This window comes from Leucoraja erinacea, chromosome 1, assembly GCF_028641065.1.
Source record: "Leucoraja erinacea ecotype New England chromosome 1, Leri_hhj_1, whole genome shotgun sequence".
Classification (NCBI taxonomy): domain Eukaryota; kingdom Metazoa; phylum Chordata; class Chondrichthyes; order Rajiformes; family Rajidae; genus Leucoraja; species Leucoraja erinaceus.
The window spans coordinates 59,308,800-59,334,097 of NC_073377.1; the positions used below are offsets into that span (position 1 = coordinate 59,308,800).

The window sequence follows — 25,298 nt, forward strand, 5'->3', positions numbered from 1 at the left end:
CGCATCTCCGACCAGGTAGGACTGGGATTAAAACAGTTTCCCCCTTCCCCTCCCCCCACCCACCACATAAAAGAAGACCTCCAATAAACATTTTGTACGGACAGGACTAAAAATAAAAATAAAAAATGGTGAAAGGACGGACTGCAGGAGGAGCAGCTTACACAACGGCGCATCACCCCCGCAGTCCGCCATCTATAGTGGACGATGGCACTGGCTACCACCGATTGGTAGAACATCTGCAGCATCTTACTGCAGATGTCGAAGGGGCGGAGCCTCCTCAAAAAGTACAGCCGACTCTGTCCCTTCTTGTACAGGGCCTCAGCGTTCCTGGACCAGTCCAGCTTTCTGTCCTGGTACACTCCCAGGTATTTGTACTCCCTGGTAAACTGCACATCCACACCATTGATGGAGACAAGGGACAGGGGTGTTCCTCTCCTCTTAAAGTCCACCACCAATTCCTAGGTCTTGACGGTATTGAGCTGCAGGTGATTCAGCTTAACACCGTGAGATCAACTGTCCATTTGCACTACATTCATTTCTTTTCTTTACATTGAAACAGGATGACTTTGCAATTGTATCATTTTCAATCTCAGTTGAAAATGGTATAATTCATCCTTGGTCGTTATTTGCTTACATGTTGAGCCTTCGGAGGGTTGAGGCATGAGTCATGGTGAACCCACCTCTCACAATTGTTTCTGTCAAAAACAGATTAACATCATTTATATAATTTTGTTTCATTGGGAACCTAACCACCAGATGACGACATTAACTAAATGTGATTTATTTAATGAAAAACCTTTCAGGGAGCCAATGATGATGTGATAGGTTTCTTTGCACATGTAAATCTTTATTTCATTAGTTTAGTTCAACATTAGAATATTAGTTTAAATTTAATCAAATAAACCTGTATTCATGTGAGTCACTGTAAGAGTGAGTCACTAAGGAAGACACAAACAATATCCCTGATTTACTAGTGGCCAGAGGATCTAGGGCAGGGGTCGGCAACCTTTGTTCTGCATAGTGGCCAGGACACATGTCTGTGAGTGGATGGAGTACCACGTGTTCACATAGATCACACCCCCATCCCGCCCCGGATGGCAGGCATCAAATCACGTGTTCACATGAATCCTGCAGCTTCAAGGACACCACCAGGAGCACTGGCCCCTAGTTACGAGTGCTTTTGAACATGGCGAACCAACGGACCATTGCCTTGGCTCTGTCCTGAAGGCGGTGGCTCCAATACTCATACTCACTCGTCCCCGGCCAATTAACAACCCTGATCCCGACAGTGAAGCCCAGACACAGCTTTGCGCAGGATGCGGTACAGCTCTAGGGCTCGGCGGCTCCGTAATCGCGGCAGCCAGCACAGGCCTCCTTGCGTCACCGCGCCTCAGGCACGGGAGGTACCGGAGATGAGGGAGGTCTGCAGGCCAGATGACGACGGAAAAAAATATATGCCTGCGGGCCGGGTGATTTCGGGTTACGGGCCGCATTCGGCCCGGGGGCTGTAGGTTGCCGACCCCTAATCTAGGGTGACAGAGGAACTGAAGGAAATTCACATTAGGCAGGAAATGGTGTTGAATAGACTGATGGGACTGAAGGCTGATAAATCCCCAGGGCCTGATGGTCTGCATCCCAGGGTACTTATGGAAGTGACTCTAGAAATCATGGACGCATTGGTGATCATTTTTCAATGTTCTATAGATTCAGGATCGCTTCCTATGGATTGGAGGGTGGCTAATGTTATCCTACTTTTTAAGAAAGGAGCGAGAAAGGTGGGAGAGAGAAAACAGGGAATTATAGACCAGTTAGCCTGACATTGGTGGGGGGGAAAATGCTTGAGTCAATTATAAAAGATGAATTAGCGGCACATTTGGTTAGCAGTAACAGAATCGGTCCGAGTCAGCATGGATTACGAAGGAGAAATCATGCTTGACTAATCTTCTGGAATTCTTTGAGGATGTAACTTAGAAAATGGACAAGGGAGAGCCAGTGGATGCAGTGCACCTGGACTTTCAGTAAGCATTTGATAAGCTCCCACATAGGAGATTTGTGGGCAAAATTAGAGCACATGGTATTGGGGGTAGGGTACTGCCATGGATAGAAAATTGATTGGCAAACAGGAAAGAAAGAGTAGGGATAAACGGGTCCCTTTCAGAAGGGCAGGCAATGACTAGTGGGCAGATGCAAGACACGGTGCTGGGACCGCAGCTATTTACAATATACATCAATGATTTAGATGAAGGGATTCAAAGTAACATTAGCAAATTTGCAGATGACACAAACGTGGGTGGCAGGGTGAACTGTGAGGAGGATGCTATGGGGATGCAGGGTGACGTGGACAGGTTGGGTGAGTGGGCAGATGCATGGCTGCATAGTGTGGATAAATGTGAGGTTATCCACTTTGGTGGCAAAAACAGGAAGGCAGATTATTATCTGAATTATGTCAAGTTGGGAAAAGGGGAAGTACATAGAGATCTTGGGGGTCCTTGGTCATCAAAGTAACTTGCAGGTACAGCAGGCAGTGAAGAAAGCGAATGACATGTTGGCCTTCATAACAAGAGGAGTTGAGTATAGGAGCAAAGAGGTCATTCTGCAGTTGTACAGGGCCCTAGTGAGAGCACACCTGGAGTATTGTGTGTCTCCAAATTTGAGGAAGGACATTCTTGCTATTGAGGGAGTGCAGTGTAGGTTCACGAGGTTAATTTCCGGGATGGCAGGACTGTCATATGTTGATAGAATGGAGTGGCTGGGCTTGTATACTCTGGAATTTAGAAGGATGAGAGAGAATCTTATTGAAACATACTAGATTATTTAGGGTTTTGGACACGCCAGAGGCAGGACACATGTTCCTGATGTTGGGAAGTCCAGAACCAGGGGCCACAGTTTAAGAATAAGGGGGAAGCCACTTAGAACGGGGATGAGGAAAAACTTTTTCACACAGAGAGTTGTGAATCTGTGGAATTCTCTGCCTCACTGCCTCAGAAGGCAGTGGAGGTCAATGTTCTGGAGGCTTTCAAGAGAGAGTTAGATGCAGCTCTTAAATGTAAAGGAGTGAAGGTATATGGGGAGAAGGCAGGAACGGGGTACTGATTGTGGATGATCAGCCATGATCACAGTGAATGCTGGTGCTGGCTCGAAGGGCCGAATGGCCTACTCCTGCACCTATTGTCTACTGTCTATATGGAAGACTAATATGCTAGGGCAGTTTGAGATCAAAAAGGAGGTGGTGTTGGGGCTCTCTGTAGATCATTAAGGGCCTGATATGTTCTATGCAAGTTATTGAGAGAGGCAAGAGAGAAGATTGCAGGGGTCTTGACGAAGGTTTCTTCTCTAGACACAGGCAAAGTCCCAGAGAATTGGGGAGTAGAGATAATCCAGGAGATGGTAGGCCAATGAGCCTCATATCATCGGTAGGGAAGCTGTGGCAGTGGATTAACCAAGATAGGATTTACTCGCATTTAGAAGAGTATGAGCAAATTAGGAGCAGTCAACATGGCTTTGTACGTGGCACGTTATGCTGTACGAACTTGACAGATATTTTTGAGGAGGTGATGAAGGTGATTGATGAAGGTACGGCAGTGGATGTTGCCTATATGAATTTTAGTAAGGCATTTGATGCAGTCCCTTGTGGTAGGCTGATCAAGGTAATTAAGATGCATGGATTCCACAGTGACGGTCGTTTGGATTTGGATCTGGCTTACTCATGGAAGACGGAGGATTGTGGTAGAAGGATGTTATTCTTGCTAGAAGTCTGTGACAAGACACAACTTGGATCAAAATGTAGATGGAGTTGTCCAATGAAGATCAAGGAATTAGGGGTTCTGCGGAACATGCAGAGAAGAGGAGTTGAGGTTCAGCCATGATCATGAATGGTGGGACAGGCTTGAGGTGTCAAAAGCGGTGTGCCTCAGATTTCTGTGCTGGGTAAATTACTGTTTGTCATCTCTATCAATGATTTGGATGAGAACATACATGGCAAATTAGCAAGTTTGCAGATGATAAAAACTGGGTGGTTATGCAGGTAGTGAAGATGGTTGTGACAAATTACAGCAGGATCGTGATCGATTGGCTAGGTGGGCTGAGGAATGGTTGATGGGATTTAATACAGAGAAATGTGAGGTTGTGCATTTTGGGAAGTCTGACATGGGCAGGACCTGCACAATAAATGGTAGGGCTCTGGGGAGTGTCATAGAGCAGAGGGATCTAGGAGTGCAAGTGCATGGTTCCTTGAAGGTGGAGTCGCGGGTAGATAGGGTTGGTCAAAAAGGCTTGGCACATTAGTTGTCGTCAGTCAGAGTATTGAGTACAGAAGTTGGAAGGTCATGTTGCAGTTATATAGGATGTTGGTGAGGCTGTATTGAGAGTATTGTGTTCAGTTCAGGGCACCATGTTATGGGAAAGATGTTGTCAAGCTGGAAAGTACAGCAAGAATTTACAAGGATGTTAGGACTAGAGTATCTGAGCTACAGAGAGAGGTTGAGTAGGCTGGGACTCTATTCCCTGGAGCACAGTAGGATGAAGGGTGATCTTATAGAGATGTATAAAATCATGCGAGGAATAGACCAGGTAAATGCACAGAGTCTCTTGCCCAGAGTTGGTGAATGAGGACCAGAGGACATAGGTTTAAGGTGAAGTCTGAGCCTGGGATCCCTCGTTGGGGACCCCGGAGAAGAAGAGCTCTGACCGCCGGCCCGCGGCCTGCTTCTAACCACGGGCACGGCAGCGACTTACCATCCGGAGCGGGATCCCTCGCTGGGGATCCCTGGGGAGGAGCTCTGACCACCGGCCCTGCGGTCTGCGGTGCTTCTGGCTGCAGCGCAGCAGGGACTTTAGATCTTCGACTGCCGGCCTGCGGCCTACACCATCTTGAAGCCGCGGTCTCCAGTAGGGAAGCACCGATTCGGGACTTACCTTGTCTGCACATCTGGCCGCCTGCAGCGGCGACTGCGGAGGGTTGTGGTCCCAACCACGGGGGAAAATGGAGGAGGACTGTTCAAACTTTGGGTCTTCCACCACAGTGATAAATTTTTATTGTGTATTGTGTGTTTTTTTATTTATTGTACCACTGCTGGCAAATTCATTTCACTGCACTTTATGTGCACATGACGAATAAATCTGACTTGACTTGACAAGGGGAAAATAATTTGAGGGGTACCTTTTACACACAAAGGGTGGTGGGTGTACGGAACAAGCTGCTTGAGGAGGTCATTGAGAGAGGGACTATCTCAGCATATAAGAACCAGTTAGACAGGTACATGAATAGGACAGGTTTGGAGGGATATGGACCAAACGCAGGCAGGTGGGACTAGTGTAGCTGGGACAGTTTGGCTGGTGTGAGCAAGTTGGGCTGAAAGGCCTGTTTCCACACTGTATCACTCTATCTGCAATTCCTTGTTTCTGCAATCTAAATACTATAACATTTCTGTGCTATAATTGCTATATTGCTGTTGATGATTTCCATATTATTTTCTGCTAAAACTTTACACTGCACGTTTAAAATAAAAGTGATACCTGAAATGACAGTTCTTCAGTTAGACTTCTGTACTGAGAGGGTTTCAGCCTTCTAAGGATTGCATTATGAAATTATATTCTCCTGTTTCTAGATTTCCTCACAAAACAGCAGCATTTCAGAATCTAACCTATCAATCCCCCTCACTTATTCTTCCAAAATTGGATTGGTATGCTAGAAACATAGAAACATAGAAATTAGGTGCAGGAGTAGGCCATTCGGCCCTTCGAGTCTGCACCGCCATTCAATATGATCATGGCTGATCATCCAACTCAGTATCCCGTACCTGCCTTCTCTCAATACCCCCTGATCCCCTTAGCCACAAGGGCCACATCTAACTCCCTCTTAAATATAGCCAATGAACTGGCCTCAACTACCCTCTGTGGCAGAGAGTTCCAGAGATTCACAACTGTGTGAAAAAAGTTCTTCTCATCTCGGTTTTAAAGGATTTCCCCCTTATCCTTAAGCTGTGACTCCTTGTCCTGGACTTCCCTAACATCGGGAACAATCTTCCTGCATCTAGCCTGTCCAACCCCTTAAGAATTTTGTAAGTTTCTATAAGATCCCCTCTCAATCTTCTAAATTCTAGAGAGTATAAACCAAGTCTATCCAGTCTTTCTTCATAAGACAGTCCTGACATCCCAGGAATCAGTCTGGTGAACCGTCTCTGCACTCCCTCTATGGCAATAATGTCCTTCCTCAGATTTGGAGACCAAAACTGTACGCAATACTCCAGGTGTGGTCTCACCAAGACCCTGTACAACTGCAACTGATGAGCCCAACAGCGCTATTTTTCAACATTGAGAACCCTTTCATCCCAGGAATCATTCACTTGAACCTTCTCTGAACTCACTCCAATTCAAGGATATCTCTTAATTAAGGAGAGTAAACCTGTACACAGTATTCCAGGTGTGGTTTCACCAAAGGTACACAAAAATGCTGGAGAAACTCAGCGGGTGCAGCAGCATCTATGGAGCGAAGGAAACAGACAACGTTTCGGGCCGAAACCCTTCTTCAGACTGATGGGGGTGGGAGCTGGGGCGGGAGAAGAAAGGAAAAAGGAGGAGGAGGAGCCCGAGGGCTGAGGGAGAGATAGGAAGGGAAGAAGACAGCAAGGGCTAACAAAATTGGGAGAATTCAAAGTTCATGCCACCAGGATGCAAACTCCCCAAGGTGAGGTGCTGTTCCTCCAATTTCCGGTGGTGCTCACTCTGGCCATGGAGGAGGCCCAGGACAGAGAGGTCGGATACGGAATGGGAGGGGGAGTTGAAGTACTGAGCCACCGGAAGGTCAGGTTGGTTAATGCGGACCGAGCGGAGATGTTCGGCGAAACGATCGCCAAGCCTATGCTTGGTTTCACCAAAGGCCTGTAGCTTTGTAAGATTTTCTCCATTTGTATACGGCCTTCCTCACAATAATGGAAAACATTCTCATTTATCTTCCTTATAAATTCCAGTATTTTGTATGAGGCCACCCAGATCCCTCTGTACAGCAGCAGTCTGTGGTCTATCTCGATATACACATTATTCCCTTTTATTCTTCCCCAAATTAAACTCAATGTGTCAAATCTCCGCTGGCTCGTATAACCAATCTAGATCCCTTGGCAGCTTCTTTGCCTTCTCAAATTGATTTTCCATCTCTTTTTCATCTGCAAATAAGGCTGCAATATCCTTGAATCCTTTATAAGTCAGTAATGTAGTTGCAGAACTGATTCCTGTGGCACAATGCCTGTTAGCCTGTCAGCCTTGAAATGACCCATTAATCCAGATCCTATTTTGTTAGTTCGCCAGTCCTTTCCCATGCTAGTGCATTGCCCCAATGCCATGATTGTTCAGCGTTTACAATCTCCCAATTTCAACCCTTTTTACTCTTTCTATTAATAGCTGATCATCTTTGATTTCAGGCTCTTGTGTTCCCAGCCATAGTAAATTCAGTGGGACAACTGCTAAAGACACCATTTACCTATTTTCCAGTTGTGACACTTGAGCTTGACATTTGTGCAACTTCAAGTTCCAATCGTAATTGCAGCTCTTCGACTGAAAGGCAACAATGCAAATGATTGCGCGTAAAACCAAGTTTTCTTTAAATTATGCAAATGCAATGCACGTCTCTGGTTTCTTGTGTGCAGGGCATACATATAATATGCTATCTTAGGTGAGCCTACAATTCTATGGGAAATGTTGGGTCCCTGTCACACGGGAGTCCTGGTTCCCCAACGCAACCCGTTCCCCAACACAATATTGCACCATTAAACCTATAGCCCTCACGGTAGGCCTGGTCCCCCAACTTAACCTGTTGCCAAACATAAGATTCCTGCAACTCCCCTGCCTCCCTCAGCAGTGGACTTTAAAAAAAATTCCAATTGCACTTCCCCAATTGCAATACCAATTGACCCTCCCCCTCCTGTCCTGCCAGGAGCTGTGATGGTAACATTGTTTCAAATGTTGGGTGGAGGGCTGTGATATCCCATTCAGGTAAAACCCCCTTTTCACGGTGCGACTTGACGCAAGAGGTAACCAGAGTTTGACATCGTGGGAACCTCGTGCGGTAACAGTACGGCATTCGTGGACCACCGTGGCGCTAACGGCAGGTAATCGTGTACCTTGGGTACTCGGGAGAAAATTCAAACATGTTTGAATTTGTCCAAGAGTGTCTTGTGCACTTGTGGTTGAGCATTGCAACATTTTATGAACGAAGTGTCCCGTGCGATATCCTAGTAACTCTTGTGGTCACCGTGGGAACTCTTGCGAACGGTGAACCCGGAAGTTGGATAGAGTGAATCCAGCCAGTTTGCTATTTACATACAAATCTAATAAAACTAGCTAACAAGCATTTTGTCTGAAAGCAGTTTCTAACTGGAGGAACTCCGCGGGCCAGGCAGCATCTACGGAGGGAAATTGACAGGCGAGCCTTTCCTCAGGAGAGAGAGAGAGAGAGAGAGAGAGAGAGAGAGAGAGTGTCCTGGTCAGTCCTTTGAAGATAGACACCAGTTGCTTGGAGCAACTCAGCGGGACGTGCAGCATCTCTGGAGAGAAGGAACGGGTGGCGTTTCGGGCTGAAAGTTTCTTCAGACTGAAAGTTTCACCTCTCAGTAGATCATAAAATAACACAATAATCACGGTCAATGTGAGATACAGTCTTTATTCATATTTGACAAAATAATAAGACGACTTCTTGCACATATTGAGAGAAGGTGCATCACACCAAACAACATTTGTCTGAAAAAACACAGATTATTCTTCAGCTCATTAAAGAGCTCGGGTGAAAAAAACAATAGAGTGTGTGACAACAAAGTAACATCATTTGTGCCACGTGATTAACTACACTACAGTCCACGATGTTCATTCGGGAAAGATCGGGAGACGGACAAGTCACTCGCACAAATGACAGAATTGCCGAGTACCGTGGGAACTCTTTACTCTACCCCCGTTATATCGTGTGATATCGTGCTAGACCACGACCACTCCACTCTGGCTACATCTTGCGTCAAGTCGCCCCGTGAAAACGAGCCATAAAAGGTTGGTGTAAGCATAAAGTGTTCGTGTATTTCAACTTTGTATCGAAGTTTGTTGGTAGCTGGCAGTAAAAATCTTGATAAGTTGGCTTTTTTAAACCTTGAAATATCAATGACATGAAATATAGCATAAAATCTTCTGAACCTGATTATGGCATGGAATGCAAAAATATGAGTCAGACTATGTAAAATTTTAAGCGCTAGCACGTAGCGTTTTGAAGAAGATACATAACATACAACATATACAGATATACAGACAAGATGAGACTTTAAAAGGGATCGATAGATTAAGGTTTCATCACCTGCATCGTGTGCATGGAATAATCCAAATGCATTATGTGCTAGAGCAGTGATTCTTAACCTGGGGGTCGTGACCTCCATGGGGGTTGTTTGGGGGTTTTTCTGGGGGTCATGAAGGGGTTATAAATAACATATCTATTATTGAGCCCATTTTTAGGAACCTAACAAAGGTACATACCACACACAGTATTTTGTTCGCGTTAGCGTGTACGTATACGCACACGAACTGTGTGCTTTGCGAACCACCTCCGCCAAGAAGCGCACATATAGTGAAGCATTTCTCAAGTTCGGTTTGACAAGCATTGTTCAAAAATCCATGGTCAAGCCGCAATGTGTTATCTGTGCCAAGGTTTTGCCACGAGTGCATGAAGCCCAGAAAACTGAAGATCCATTTGGAGTCGGCAAAGCGACCTGGCAGGGAAGGGCGTGGAAAAACAAAAAGAAGCCACATTCAAGGGTTCCCGCATCGATTCGACGGGTCACAGCGCTCGTCAAAATGAAGCAGCACTGCAGGTTTCATACCGGATTGCTTATCGAATTGCACAGACTAAGAAACCTCACACCATCGGTGAAGAGCTTATCAAGCCATGCCTTCTTGAAGCAGCGAAGTTGGTGCTGGGGGAACAGCAGTCAAACATGTTCAGACAGATTTCCCCTTCGAATGACACAGTCAAAAGTCGAATCTCGGATATAAGTAATGATATTCTGCTGCAAGTAGTGAGCGCTGTGAAGAGCAGTCCAGTGTATTCACCGCAACTGGACGAGTCAACAGATGTTGTCTCGTGTTCCCATCTGCTAGTCTACATTCGATACCTCGACGGAGAAGCCATGAAGGATGTGTACCTGTTCTCGGAGCCATTGGCCACTACCACTAGGGGAGAAGATGTGTTCAGAATGCTGATAGCCCTCATCAAACATGAGCTTGGCTGGGAATGACATGTCGGGCTGTGTACAGATGGGGCACCTTCCATGGTTGGAAGCAGATTTGGCCTCAAAGCCTTCATGAAGGATATCACTCCCCATGTCTCCTTTACCCACTGCATGATACATTGAATTGAATCCTTTATTTGTCATTCAGACCTTTCGGTCTGAATGAAATGTTGTTGCCTGCAGCCATACATGTAATAATAACAACACACAATAAACACAAATTAACATCCACCACAGTGAGTTCACCAAGCACCTCCTCACTGTGATGGAGGCAAAAGTCTTAGAGTTACTGTCTCTTCCCTCCTCTTCTCCCTCTGCGCTGAGGTGATACCCCACCGGGCGATGGTAAGTCAGTCCCGCGGTTCAAGCTCCGCGGCCCGGGGGAGGTCGAAGCTGCCGCCCTCCAGTCCAGCGGACGCAGCTGTTGCCACGAGAGCTCCGGAAAACAGGCACCAGCCTGTGACCCGCGAGCTCCCGACGATGTCGTCCACTGGCCCGCGGCCGAGCCCCGGATTCAGGTCGCCGCCGCCAGAACGCCACCTCAGCCACCAGAGCACCGTCTCCGCCCCGCACTGGGCCGCCCGCACGGGAGCGTCTCAGATCCCACACGGGAGCGTCTCAGCACCAGACCGGGCCGCCCACACGGGAGCGCCTTCCAGCTGAGAGCCGGGCCGCCCACACGGGAGCGTCTCAGCCCCGCACCAGGCCGCCCACATGGGAGCGTCTTCCAGCCCCGCACCACCCGCCCACAGGGGTGCGCCCTCCAGCCGGTAGCCGGGACGCCCACACAGGAGTGTCTCAGCCCCGCACCGTCCGCCTTCACCGGAGCACCGAGTCGTACCGCTGCCTGAACGCCGCCGCAGCTCGGAGACGGCCAGCTTCGCGGTGGTAAGTCCTGGCTGGCTCTACCTCCGAAGCCTCGAGGTCGGTCGCAGGTTGGAGGCCGCCAGCTCCACCATTAGGCCTCAGCTCAGGCGGGGGAAGAGAAGGGGGATACGACAAAAAAGTTGCATTCCCTCGAAGGGAGAGACAGAAAGCCCTGTTTCAGCACCCCCCCCCCCCCTCTCCCTCCTGGTCTTCCACAAGTGCTTTCAGATGTGGTGAAAATTGTGAACCACATCCGAGGGAGCACAACAAACTCAAGAATCTTCAGAGTGATGTGTGAAGAAATGGGTGCCGATGTTCTGATATTCCACACAGAGGTGCGCTGGCCTTCGCGTGGTAAAGTTCTCAATTGTGTGATTCAACTTCGAGAGGAAATAGCGCTGTTCTTGGAGAGAGGGTGTACGAAGAAGGAGAATCATCTTCATGAAAAGATGCAGGATGAACTGATCGTGATGAAGGTTGCTTACTTGGCTGTCTTTGTCACCAAGATGAATTCCTTGAACCTGTTACTTCAAGGAAACCTCCCAATGCTACACATGGCTTGTGACAAAGTGGCAGCGTTCAGGAGGAAGATTCATCTTTACCAGAGAAGAGTCCAGGATGGTGACACGACTATCTTCCCTGAGATGACGCCTCTCATGGATGCTACCCCAGATGCTGAATGCCACTTCCACGAGGAGATCTCAACCCATTTTCTGGCAATTAGCGAAGCCATCAAATGTTAATTTCCCGGACTGGACGACCGCTCTCGTGATGAATGGATCGTCGAACCGTTTTCCGTTGAAGACGGTGCTATCAGCAATACTGACGTGGCTGCGAAGGTTGAATTTTACCGAATTCATGAAGATGCGCAGCTCCAGAGTAACTTCATTGAACACGAAGGGTCTGAAGAAGGGTTTCGGACCGAAACGTTGCCTATTTCCTTCACTCCATAGATGCTGCTGCACCTGCTGAGTTTCTCCAGCATTTTTGTGTACCTTCATGGAACAAGAGCTCGCCACATTTTGGCTGAAATTGAAGGATTGTCCTGTTCTTTCGAAGAGGGCTCTGACCCTATTGGCCCAGTCCCCCTCAACCTATCACTGTGAGGCTGGATTCTCAACCATGGTAACTCTGATAATGAAGGCACACAATAGACTTGTGATCAACACTGACATGAGGTGCTGCCTGTCGAGCATTCGTCCTTGTTTTGATCGCCTGATGGCTGGGAAGCATTTTCAGTCATCCCATTGACTGAATACTGGCAGACATGTTTTAATAAATCGGGCTTTTTTTTCAATGTTTGTTTTGGGGTCACGGTACTGACCAAGAATGTTTGATGGGGTCGTGGGGTCAAAAAGGTTAAGAACCATTGTGCTAGAGTAATGGGCCTGTCCCACAGGCAATTTTTTCGGTGACTGTCGGAGACTCATAGTCGTAGCAGGTCGCTGAAAAAACAGCGACTGGACCCCCCTACGACAATGTCTAGGACAACGTCTACAACAAACTACCTGCTAGTCAACGTCAAGCTACAGCAAGCTACCGACAACCGGCGACCATTAGGATGTCCACCTACGACCACATCTACGCCAACCTACATCCACCTGTACCAAGCTACCACAAGGTAGGCCAATTCAGTCACCGGTACCTGTCGCTGGTTGACGTAGGTTGACGTATGTAGTAGCCAACTGAAGTCAGCACCGGCACCGGCACCGGCGCCAACCTACGTAATCATGGCAGCAACCTACATCATCCTGGCAACAGCACCTACATCAGGCTATGATCGTTGGCGTCACGCCCACGGGCGCCGACTGTCGCCAAAACGTTTCAAAATCCAGCGGCGACCGGAAAAAAGGTACGACTCTTTGGGCGACTGAGGAGACCATACAGACGACACCCCGGCGACCATGTGGTGACAGCCTAGTCACCTGCAGTCACCTAAAATATCGCCTAAGTGGGACAGGTGCATAACTCAGTGGGTCAGGCAGCATCCCGGGAGAACATGGATAGGTGACGTTCCTTCAAAGAATCCTGACCTGAGTTACTCCAGCACTTATGTATTTTCTTATAAACAGCATCTGCAGTTCCTTGTTTCTATAACCTAAATGCACTAACATTTATGCGCCATAATTGCGATATGGTTGTTGGTGATTTCCTTATTAATTTCTGCTAAAAATGTACACTACAGCTTTTAAAAAAAAAAAGTGATGCATGATATTGTTTTGCTTGAAATAGTAAGTGGAGATTATTAAAAGTCTTGATCAAGAGCCGGTGAAGCAGGACTAAAAAATCCATTGTTATCTTACGCGTATTGTACCTGTTGTCTTGAGTCTGGTATAATGTGTTTTTGTGTTTTTTGTTTATTTTTATTTTTAGGGTAAGTAATAATCCTTTGTGCATATCATTGGAAATAGTCCTTGGAAAGTTACTCAGTGATAAATTCATGCTGCAGCCAACTCTCAAACTATTTTTGATCAGATATCCTTGCATTGTTTCACAAATATTTTTTTTGCAATTTAATGTCAGATAGTAACTCTGCTTTAGTTGTAGCATTCGACTTTTGGAGTTGGAAATATTTTGGACTGAAGTTCTTGAATGGAATGCGAGTGCAATATCTTACTGACGAGACGGGCAGGCACATTTTAACTATCAGCAGGACAAAAGATCTCTGGGCACTATTTGAAGAGCAGTGTGTTTATTCTGCTGTCTTGGCCAATATTTATCCCTTGATCAGAATCACCAGAAAAACAACTTATTTGCTGAGATGCAAGAATGCCTGCATTTCATTGTCTAGATCATTTGTGATCACCTCTGGCCATCAAAGGCTGAACATAAATCAGTGTATATACTTTTCTAATTAAAGACGGAGTGTTGTATCATTGCATTATGCTTTTCATCTCTGACCTTTGTTAGATTGCTGGGAATAAAACAAGTGAATTTCTCCATTGCATATACAGTGCCTTCCATAATGTTTAATAAGACCCATCATTTATTTATTTGCCTCTGTACTCCACAATTTTAGATTTTTGTAATATAAAAAATCACGTGGTTAAAGTGCACATTGTCAGATTTTAATAAAGGCCATTTTTATACATTTTGGTTTCACCATGTAGAAATTACAACAGTGTTTATACATAGTCCCACCATTACAGGGCACCATAAAGTTTGGGACACAGCAATGTCAAGTAAATGAAAGTAGTCATGTTTAGTATTTTGTTGCATATCCTTTGCATGCAATGACTGCTTGAAGTTTGCGATTCATGGACATCACCAGTTGCTGGGTGTCTTCTGTGTTGATGCTCTGCCATCTATTGCAGCCATCTTTAGCTTATGCTTGTTTTGGGGGCTAATCCCCTTAAGTTTTCTCTTCAGCATATAAAAGGCATGCTCAATTGGGTTCAGATTGGGTGATTGACTTGGCCACTCAAGAATTTAGCTTTGAAAATCTCTTTTGTTGCTTTAACAGTATGTTTGGGACATTGTCTTGCTGTAGAATGAACCGCCAGCCAATGCGTTTTTAGGCATTTGTTTGAACTTGAGCAGATAAAATGTGTCTATACACTTCAGAATTCATTATGCTACTACCATCAGCAGTTGCATCATCAATAAAGATAAGTGAGCCAGTACCTTCAGCAGCCATAATATTGCCCAGGCCATAACACCCCCACCACTGTGTTTCACAGATGAGGTGGTATGCTTTGGATCTTGGGCAGTTCCTTTTCCCCTCCATATTTGCTCTTGCCATCACTCTGATATAAGTTAATCTTCGTCTCATCTGTCCACAAGACCTTTTTCCAGAACTGTGGTTACTCTTTTAAGTACTTCTCGGCAAACTGTAACCCGGCCATCCTATTTTTGCGGCTAACCAGTGCCTCTTTATTTCTGTTTGTGAAGTCTTCTGCGGACAGTGGTCATTGACAAATCCACACCTGAAGAGTGTTTCTGATCTGTCGGACAGGTGTTTGGGGATTTTTCTTTATTATAGAGAGAATTCTTCTGTCATCAGCTGTGGAGGTCTACCTTGGCCTGCCAGTCTCTTTGCGATTAGTAAGCTCACCAGTACTCTCTTTCTTCTTAATGTTGTTCCAAACAGTTGGTTTTAGTAAGCCTAATGTTTGGCTGATGTCTCTAACAGTTGTATTCATGTTTCTCAGTCTCATAATGGCTTCTTTGACTTTCATTGGCACAACTTTGGTCCTCATGTTGATAAACAGCAATAAAAGTTTCCAAAGTTGATGGAGAGACTGGAGGAAAGACTCAGTGCTGAGAGCTCTCTTATACCTGTATTAAGGAGGCAATTTAAACACACCTGAGCAATTAAAAACACCTGTGAAGCCATGTCCCAAACATTATGGTGCCCTGAAATGGGGGGACTATGTATAAACACAGCTGTAATTTCTACATGGTGAAACCAAAATGTATAAAAATACCCTTTAATAAAATCTGACAATGTGCAGATTTAACCTCATGTGATTTTTTTTCTGTTACAAATCTCAAATTGTGGAGTACAGGGGCAAATAAATAAATGATGGGTTTTTGTCCTAAACATTATGGAGGGCACTGTAGTTTTCATGATTAGTTTAGTTCAGAGATACAGTGTGGAAACGGCCCTTCAGCCCACCGATTCTGCACCGACCAGCGATCACCCGTGAACTGCTACTATCCTACACACTAGGGATAACTTACAGAAGCCAATTAACCTACAAACCTGCATGTCTTTGGAGGTCACGGTCCCACATAAGACATTAGTATACAATACAATACAATACAATACAATACAATACAATTTATTTGTTGTCATTTGAACCCAGAGGTTCAAACGAAATGTGGTTTCTGCAGTCATACAAACAAGTAGAAGAACCAAGACACAACACAATTTACACAAACATCCATCACAATGAATCTCCTCCTCGCTATGATGGAAGGCAAAGTCTTATCTCTCCCCTGCACTCCTCGTTCTCCTCCCGAAGCCCCCGGCGGGCGATGGTAAATAAGTCCCACGGCAATTATAAAGCCGCGGCGGGTGATGCAAGGCCGCGCTCCGGGTCTTGGTGTTGGAGCCCCCGGCGTGCGCTAACAAGTCCCGCGGCCATTTAAAGCCACGCCGGGCGATGTAAGGCCCTGCTCCAGGTCATCCTCAACTCCGCCACTCGGGCGGGAGAAGTCGCTGTTGTGGAAGCCCCGAAAAGCGGTCTCCCACCAGGGACCCGCGGGCTCCCGGTGTCACCGTCCACCGGGCCGGCGGCTGCAGCCTCCGAATCTCCTGGGTCGGACAGCAGCAGCGCGCCACCACCCGCTCCGAACTCGGCCAGCTCCACGATGGTGGGTAAGTCTACAGCTCCGCGACTGCAGCCCCAGGTCGTTCCAGTTGGAGGCCGCTCCACGGTGCTTGGCCCCAACGACAACGGAGACACGACAGAGAAAAGGTCGGGTTCTCCGTGCAGGGGAAAGATTTTTAAAGCTTCCCCACCCCCCGCCCCCCACACACATACCCAGTTTAAAAAAAAAAAAAAACTATTTTTAAAACGAGACAAAAAAATAGAAAAAGACAGACGGACTGCAGAGGCCGCTGCAACGTGAGTTGCGCTGCCCACTTTACTTAAAGCACACGGTATTGGGGGTTCAGTATTGATGTGGATAGAGAACTGGCTGGCAGACAGGAAGCAAAGAGTAGGAGTAAACGGGTCCTTTTCACAATGGCAGGCAGTGACTAGTGGGGTACCGCAAGGCTCAGTGCTGGGGCCCCAGCTATTTACGATATATATTAATGATTTGGACAAAGGAATTGAATGCAACATCTCCAAGTTTGCGGATGACACGAAGCTGGGGGGCAGTGTTAGGTGTGAGGAGGATACTAGGAGGCTGCAAGGTGACTTGGATAGGCTGGGTGAGGGGGCAAATGCATGGCAGATGCAGTATAATGTGGATAAATGTGAGGTTATCCACTTTGGTGGCAAAAACAGGAAGTAGACTATTATCTGAATGGTGGCTGATTAGGAAAAGGGGAGATGCAATGAGACCTGGGTGTCATGGTACACCAGTCATTGAAAGTAGGCATGCAGGTGCAGCAGGAAGCGAAGAAGGCGAATGGTATGTTAGCATTCATAGCAAAAGGATTTGAGTATAGGAGCAGGGAGGTTCTACTGCAGTTGTACAGGGTCTTGGTGAGACCACACCTGGAGTATTGTGTACAGTATTGGTCTCCTAATCTGAGGAAAGACATTCTTGCCGTAGAGAGAGAGAGAAAATTCACCAGATTCCTGGGATGTCAGGACTTTCATATGAAGAAAGACTGGATAGACTCGGTTTGTACTCACTAGAATTTAGAAGATTGAGGGGGGATCTTATAGAAACTTTCAAAATTCTTAAGGGGTCGGACAGGCTAGATGCAGGAAGATTGTTCCCGATGTTGGGAAAGTCCAGACCAAGGGGTCACAGTTTAAGGATAAGGGGGAGATCTTTTAGGACCGAGATGAGGAAAACATTTTTCACACAGAGAGTGGTGAATCACTGGAATTCTCTGCCACAGAAGGTAGTTGAGGCCAGTTCATTGGCTATATTTAAGGGGGAGTTAGATGTGGCCCTGGTGGCTAAAGGGATCAGGGGGTATGGAGAGAAGGCAGGTACAGGATACTGAGTTGGATGATCAGCCATGATCATATTGAATGGCGGTGCAGGCTCGAAGGGCCAAATGGCCTACTCCTGCACCTATTTTTTATGTTTCTATGTTTCTATGTGTGGGAGGAAACCGGAGCACCCAGAGAAAACCCACGTGATCACAGAGAGAATGTGCAAACTCTGTACAAACAGCACTTGCAGTATGAATCAAACCCGAGTCTCTGGCGCTATAAGGCACCATATCTACCTATGCCACTGTGACGCCCCTGCTATATTACTATATTTTTTACAGTCAGGAATATTAAAATCATGTTGCACCAGCCACTTATTTCATATTTATATTGGACAGTTTGTCTTTATTTTAAAAAGGAATACTGTAGCACAGACTTCAGAAGGGTCTTGACTCAAAAAGCCACCTTTCCATTTTCTCCAAAGATGCTGCCTTGATCCCCTGATGTTACTCCAGCATTTTGTGTCTATCTTTGTATACACCAGCATCTGTAGTTGATTTTTATTATCACTTTACTGTTCTCAGATTCAGATTCAATTTTAATTGTCATTGTCAGTGTACAGTACAGAGACAACGAAATGCATTTAGCATCTCCCTTGAAGAGCGACATAGCAAACGATTTTGAATAAAAATAAATAAATAATAAGTGTCCGGGGGGGGGGGGGGGGGGGGGGGGGGGTGATTGGCAGTCACCGAGGTACGTTGTTTAGTAGAGTGACAGCGGCCGGAAAGAAGCTGTTCCTCGACCTGCTGGTTCGGCAACGGAGAGACCTGTAGCGCCTCCCGGATGGTAGGAGGGTAAACAGTCCATGGTTGGGGTGAGAGCAGTCCTTGGCGATGCTGAGCGCCCTCCGCAGACAGCGCTTGCTTTGGACAGACTCAATGGAGGGGAGCGTGGAACCGGTGATGCGTTGGGCAATTTTCACCACCCTCTGCAATGCCTTCCGGTCGGAGACAGAGCAGTTGCCATACCATACTGTGATGCAGTTGGTAAGGATGCTCTCGATGGTGCAGCGGTAGAAGTTCACCAGGATCTGAGGAGACAGATGGACCTTCTTCAGTCTCCTCAGGAAGAAGAGACGCTGATGAGCCTTCTTGATCAGAGTAGAGGTATTGTGGGTCCAAGAGAGGTCATCGGAGATGTTGACTCCCAGGAACCTGAAGCTAGAAACACGTTCTATAATCTATAACATCAATTCCAGGTTGTGGGAAACTGTTGACATTCCAATTATTTACAATGTAAATTCCATGGGAGGTGCCCTGGCTATGGCTTGACACGCTACCATAAATAATAAGAATCAAAAGCCTAGGACTGGATGAGAAGGCAGTCAGAAATCAGGAAGTTTGTATTTTGCACTGTTCACCCTATGGGAAAACATGGCTGCTGGAGGTGAGAGTGAACGCTGGCACGATTGGCTGCCGCTGCTCTCTCCGAATTGTGTATTGTTGCTGTATATGTTGTTTTTGTTTCATGCTTGTTTAATTGTAAGGTGTCGTGTTTGTATTAATTGTAAGGTGTCCATGAGAGTCCTGAAAGGCACACTATAAATAAAATGTATTATTATTATTATTATTATTATTGCACTACAGAGAAGCTGGTAGAGAATCTGCTAAATTATGACTTTTTCCTATTGTTTCTCATTATTTTTTAATCCTCACCGTTTACTGTTTAAATGGGTTCTCCTTTCTTACTAAAATGTGTTCTCCAACTTTCTGCCCAATTCCGCTTGTTTATAGCATCACAAAACCCTTTCATTGATTAATAATTATTTAAAAGGGAAAACGTGGCACAAAATTGGCAATCGCATCCTGACCGCAGGAGTTTGAGTCAAGTCTATGCTTGTTACTGTGAAGGACCAAAGTGAAATAAGAATACAGTTTGACCTAGTTACCTAGACATGAATTCATAGCACGGAGTTGGAAGTATAATCCTGAGGCAGCACAACAGTGGTTGGTGTGGGAAACAAAACAGTTACCCTGCAAGACAGGGTTGTTGGCTGACAATTCTTGGAATAGTATAAGAAGAGCTTTATCCTGTGTTTTGCTCACAATTAAAAAAAAGAACTAGACATAAACTGCTTCTATTCATGCTTAGAAAATGTGATATATTATTTTCACTGCTGCTATTATATTTCATAATGGTCAGTACAAACAAGTGCAGTGTTAACCCTTGGGTTGTTACTTAGCCTTTAAGCATATTTATTTGTCCCTTACGGAAAGTCACAAAGCTCCTTTTTAAAAAAAAATTACAATGCCTTTAGTTATTATATTTAACATGGAAAACGTGTTTGCTTATGTAATGTAAAAGGCAAAATTTAATTCAAATATTGTGTGCTGATGGCGTGCTTATAGATTTGGGTGTTTGTTCAGTTTTAACAGAAGTTACATAGAATTGTGTGGTTCTGCTCTATTATATCTTTACCTAGCTTCTTGGATTTAATCCACTCTCTTGATCTGCTGGTAGAGAGACAATCTCCTATTGAGTCACAAATGACACATTCCTCGTCTCTGATCTCATGATAGATGAATTTGAATATAACCTTTTTATCGTTGGATCTGTGGAACTGAGGTATTTTCAAAACTCGCGTTGCTCCAATTAAAAAAATAAATAAATGTTGCTAATTCTACATTGCTTATCCTGGGAGAACAGTCACCACAAATATTGCAGTAATTCAGGAAAGCCTGGATCCTGCTCGCTTTTACTTTCTGTTTTCCCTCAACGTCCAAGCAAAATTTGTGGATGAGCTTTTGCCAGAAGTTTAATTGTGAGTTCGAGAGTCAAGAGTGTTTTATTGTCATATGTTCCAGATAGAACAATGAAATTCTACTTGCAGCAGCACAACAGAATATATAGACGTGGTACATGTAAAGAATATAGAAAACAAGTAAAAAGGTTTGTTCAGTGTGTGTATATATACACACATGCACACGCACACACACACACACACACACACACACACACACACACACACACACACACACACACACACACACACACACACACACACACACACACACACACACACACACACACACACACATATATATGCACACAAAAACTAAAACAAACAATTATAATGCAATAATAACAATAACAGTCTTTTGGGCCTAAGTTTGCCTATTATTATCTTTTATCCTCTCCTTGAAAAAATATGTTTGCCACTTTTGGAAGTGAGATTTATTGCTGGATAGTTAAGAATGCTTTTAAAGGTTTCATTGTGTCCTCGATGATGGTTTGAAATCAAAAGAATTTCTGACCCGGCAGAACTTTAAAAAACTGAGTGAGCACAAACATCAGATACTAAATAAAGGATAATCATTTTCTGGTCAATTGTAATTTGTTCTATGTTGATGCTTTTTTAAATTGTTGCTGTGAGATATTATCAGCTAAACTGTGAATTTCAGAAAAAAGTGTCAAACAAAAGTTGCCTGACATTGTTTGTAGGGTTACGAATACATCAGTAGATTCAAATGGTACCATAAACATGTGAAGTAAAGATAAAATAACAAGTCACCAGTGAAATTCAGGAGGTCAGGTAGTATATGTGAAGGCAAAGAGATAGTCCCTTTGGCTCCAAAGATGCTGCTTTCCTTTTGCCAACAGGGATGCTGAATTCTTCTAGCAATTTGTTTTATGTTCCAGGTGAAAGCATCTGAAGTTTCTTGTGCACAGTGGAACAGGCAGAATAATTCCACCTTATAATTACATTTACACATGGTGTCTTTAAAATAAGTGAATGTTCTACTCATTTTGGGGTGTTAAATTGCTTAGTTTTGAGATTGTCTTCAGCTACATTATTTTGCACGTTTCTAAGATTTTGAATTACTTTTTATAAAACTTACAATACACACAGATTGTATACATTCCTGAGTGAGTAGGTGATAAAATACCATCTGTGAATGTAAAAACTTTGTCCCCTAAAGTAGACAAAGAACCTAACTGCTTTAATTACTATTATGAATAACTTAATTGCAAGTACAATTCTCAGTTCTGCAGATAAGGATGACAGATGGTTAGCTGATATTATTTGACTGAAGAACAAAGTGGGATTCGAATGTACCATAAATATTTGCTTTCATTTACAGCTCTTCTGAGACAGTTAAAAGTCACGGCTTAATTGCTATGTCATTTCATTATTCAGTTATGACTTTACATCTATTGAATTGAGTTGAGATTTTTTGCAATGAACTATTTATGTTTTTAGGTTGAAAATGTCCGTTTGTTGGATGGAGTCTTATTGAAGAAGGCAGCAGTTGGTTCACTATATCTGACAGCAACACACTTAATTTTTGTGGAACATATGTCTGAGTCTCAGAAGGAAACCTGGGTAGGTTTTATTTGGCATTCAGATATTTAGTGACTATTTAAAGTGTTCTGTATTATGCTCATTTGGCTACTTATCGCCAGCTGGATAACACTATGTTCACTTGAATCCATTTTCATCTATCTACGTTTCTTCCCATCTTTTAGCCATTGTCTTCAGTGTCTTTCAAGCATCTATCCTTCGCTCGCTCATTCACATTCTGTCTCTTGGTAAAAACAGTCAAAATCACAGGAAGGTCATAGAGTCATACGGCGTGGAAACGAGCCCCCCACCCCAACTTGCCCACTCCAACCAACTTGTCGCATTCACACTAGTTCCACCTGCCCATGCTTGGCCCATAACTCTCTAAACCCGTCCTGTCCGTGTACCTGTTCAAGTGTCTCTTAAATGTCATGATAGTATCTGCCTCAACTACCTCCTCCGGCAGCTTGTTTCATACACCTTTGCAACCTTTGCTTAAAAAAAAAGTTACCCCTGCGTTTATATTGAATCTTTCTCCCCCTTTCCTTCAACCTATGTCCGCTGGTTTTCGATTCTACTATGGGCACAATGCTGTGCATTCACCCAATCTATTCCTCTCATGATTTTATACAGCTCTATAAGATCACCCCTCATCCTCTCTTCACATTGTGTTTTTGATTTTTTGTCTTTGGATCGAATTCTGTTTTTAATTTGTGTTTTGGTGATGTCTTTATTATTTATTTTATTCCGATTATATGTTTTATTATTCTTGTTAATCTCTGTAAGGTGTCCTTGAAACTTTTGAAAGGCGCCCACAAATAAAATTTATTATTATTATTATTATTAAAAAAGTAACAATGATAAAGAAAACAGGCCATTGTAAGCTGATGGTAGGGTGAAAATGAGAAGCTAGTGCGATTTGGGTGGGGGAGGAATGGAAAGGGAATGCTGGGGCATAGAAACATAGAAATAGGTGCAGGAGGAGGCCATTCGGCCCTTCGAGCCAGCACCGCCATTCATTGTGATCATGGCTGATTGTCCCCAATCAATAACTTGTGTTTGCCTTTTCCCCATATCCCTTGATTTCACCAGTCCACAAAGCTCTATCTAACTCTCTCTTAAATCCATCCAGTGATTTGGCCTCCACTGCCCTCTGTGGCAGGGAATTCCACAAATTCACAACTCTCTGGGTGAAAAAGTTTTTTCTCACATCAGTCTTAAATGGCCTCCCCTTTATTCTAAGACTGTGGCCCCCGGTTCTGGACTCGCCTAACATTGGGAACATTTTTCCTGCATCTAGCTTGTCCAGTCCTTTTATAATTTTATATGTTTCCATAAGATGCCCCCTCATCCTTCTAAACTCCAGTGAATACAAGCCTAGTCTTTTCAATCTTTCATAGAAACATAGAAAATAGGTGCAGGAGTAAGCCATTCGGCCCTTCGAGCCTGCACCGCCATTCAATATGATCATGGCTGATCATCCAACTCAGTATCCTGTACCTGCCTTCTCTCCATACCCCCTGATCGCTTTAGCCACAAGGGCCACATCTAACTCTCTCTTAACTATAGCCAATGAACTGGCCTCAACTACCTTCTGTGGCAGAGAATTCCAGAGATTCACCACTCTCTGTGTGAAAAATGTTTTTCTCATCTCGGTCCTAAAAGATTTCCCCCTTATCCTTAAACTGTGACCCTCATATGACAGTCCCGCCATCCCAGGGATCAATCTCATGAACCTACGCTGCACCACCTCAATCACAAAGATGTCCTTCCTCAAATTAGGAGACCAAAACTGTACACGATACTTCAGATGTGGTCTTACCAGAGCCCTATACAGCTGCAGAAGAACCTCTTTACTCCTATACTGAAATGTTCTTGTTATGAAGGCCAACATTCCATTAGCTTCTTGAATGCCTGCTGTACCTGCATGCCAATTTTCAGTGACTGGTGTATAAGGACACCCAAGTCTCGCTGCACCTCCCCCTTACCTAACCTAACCCCATTGAGATAATAATCTGCCCCCTTGTTTTTGCCGCCAAAGTGGATAACCTCACATTTATCTATATTATACTGCATCTGCCACGCATCTGCCCACTCATTCAACCTGTCCAGGTCACCCTGCAACCTCCTAACATCCTCTTCACAGTTCACACTGCCACCCAGCTTTGTGTCATCCGCAGACTTGCTAGTGTTGCTTCTAATTCCCTCTTCCAAATCATTTAATATATACGGTAAACAGTTACGGCCCCAACACAGAGCCTTGCGGCACTCCACTCGCCACTGCCTGCCATTCTGAGAAGAACCCGTTCACTCCCACTCTTTGAAAGTGAACCAACCCTTTTTACAGCCTTGATATTGTATTTGATCCAAAACCGAGCTTTCATCCCGAACTCTGTGTCGTCATTAGGGCTACTTTTTATACCATCACAATATTGTCTAACCTGGCCATTCTCACCATATTTTACTCTTGTAAACAACATAATCCAAATTCCAACTAGCAGCAAGTTCTATTCACCCCTCGTGCCAAAGCTTACTGTTCATTGATTCCTGGTTAATCAATGGATTAAAAAATCTCTTACATTTGTTTTTAAATCTTTCCATTGTTTATCTCATATCTTTGTAATCTCTTTCATCCCTTTTAATTCCTTGAGATAATTGCATTGCTCAACTTTACTTCTCATCTTTGGTGACTTGTCTGTACCATTCAAGGTCCTATGCTCTGGAATTCTCTCCCTATGTCCAGATATCCCCCCCTGTCTTTTAAGGCATTCTTCCAGCTTGACTAAGCATATTGTGAAGCCTTGGAAGAAGAGGCAGACATTGTAGACATTAAGATCCTGATGAGTATTTAGAACGTAGAACATAGAACAGTATAGCACAGGAACAGTTCCTTCAGCCCACAATGTCTGTGCCCAGCATGATGCCAAGTTAAACTAATCTCCTCTGACTGCATGTGAGTCATATCCATTCCCTGCATATCCAATTACATCTGCTTTTCATCAAAGTTGGGTGTAATATTGTAAAATTGGTGTTTTGATCAAATTGATTAACGAGCTGAAAAAAATCAAACTTCCTTTGTGAAGCATTCCATTCGTGGGATGTCCACCAAGAATCGCACGAGAACAAGCAAATCTGGGTTTAGTCAAACTGAAATTCTGAAAAGTGAATGTTCCATTTCTTTTGTGTTGTTCATCATATTACAAACATGTTGTAACCCTAATGTTACAGCAGAACTTGCCAGACCAGATTTTTACTGCTGTCATC

General features: G+C 44.6%; 1 protein-coding gene across 1 annotated transcript in view; it reads left to right on the top strand.

Moving 5' to 3' along the window:
* mtmr7b (myotubularin related protein 7b) overlaps positions 1–25,298 on the top strand; it is a 103,868-nt gene that overhangs the window by 14,972 nt on the left and 63,598 nt on the right. The window contains exon 2 of the mRNA XM_055635443.1: positions 21,954–22,076. Coding sequence (XP_055491418.1) covers positions 21,954–22,076 — 123 coding nt within the window. The remainder of the gene's footprint in view (positions 1–21,953; positions 22,077–25,298) is intronic.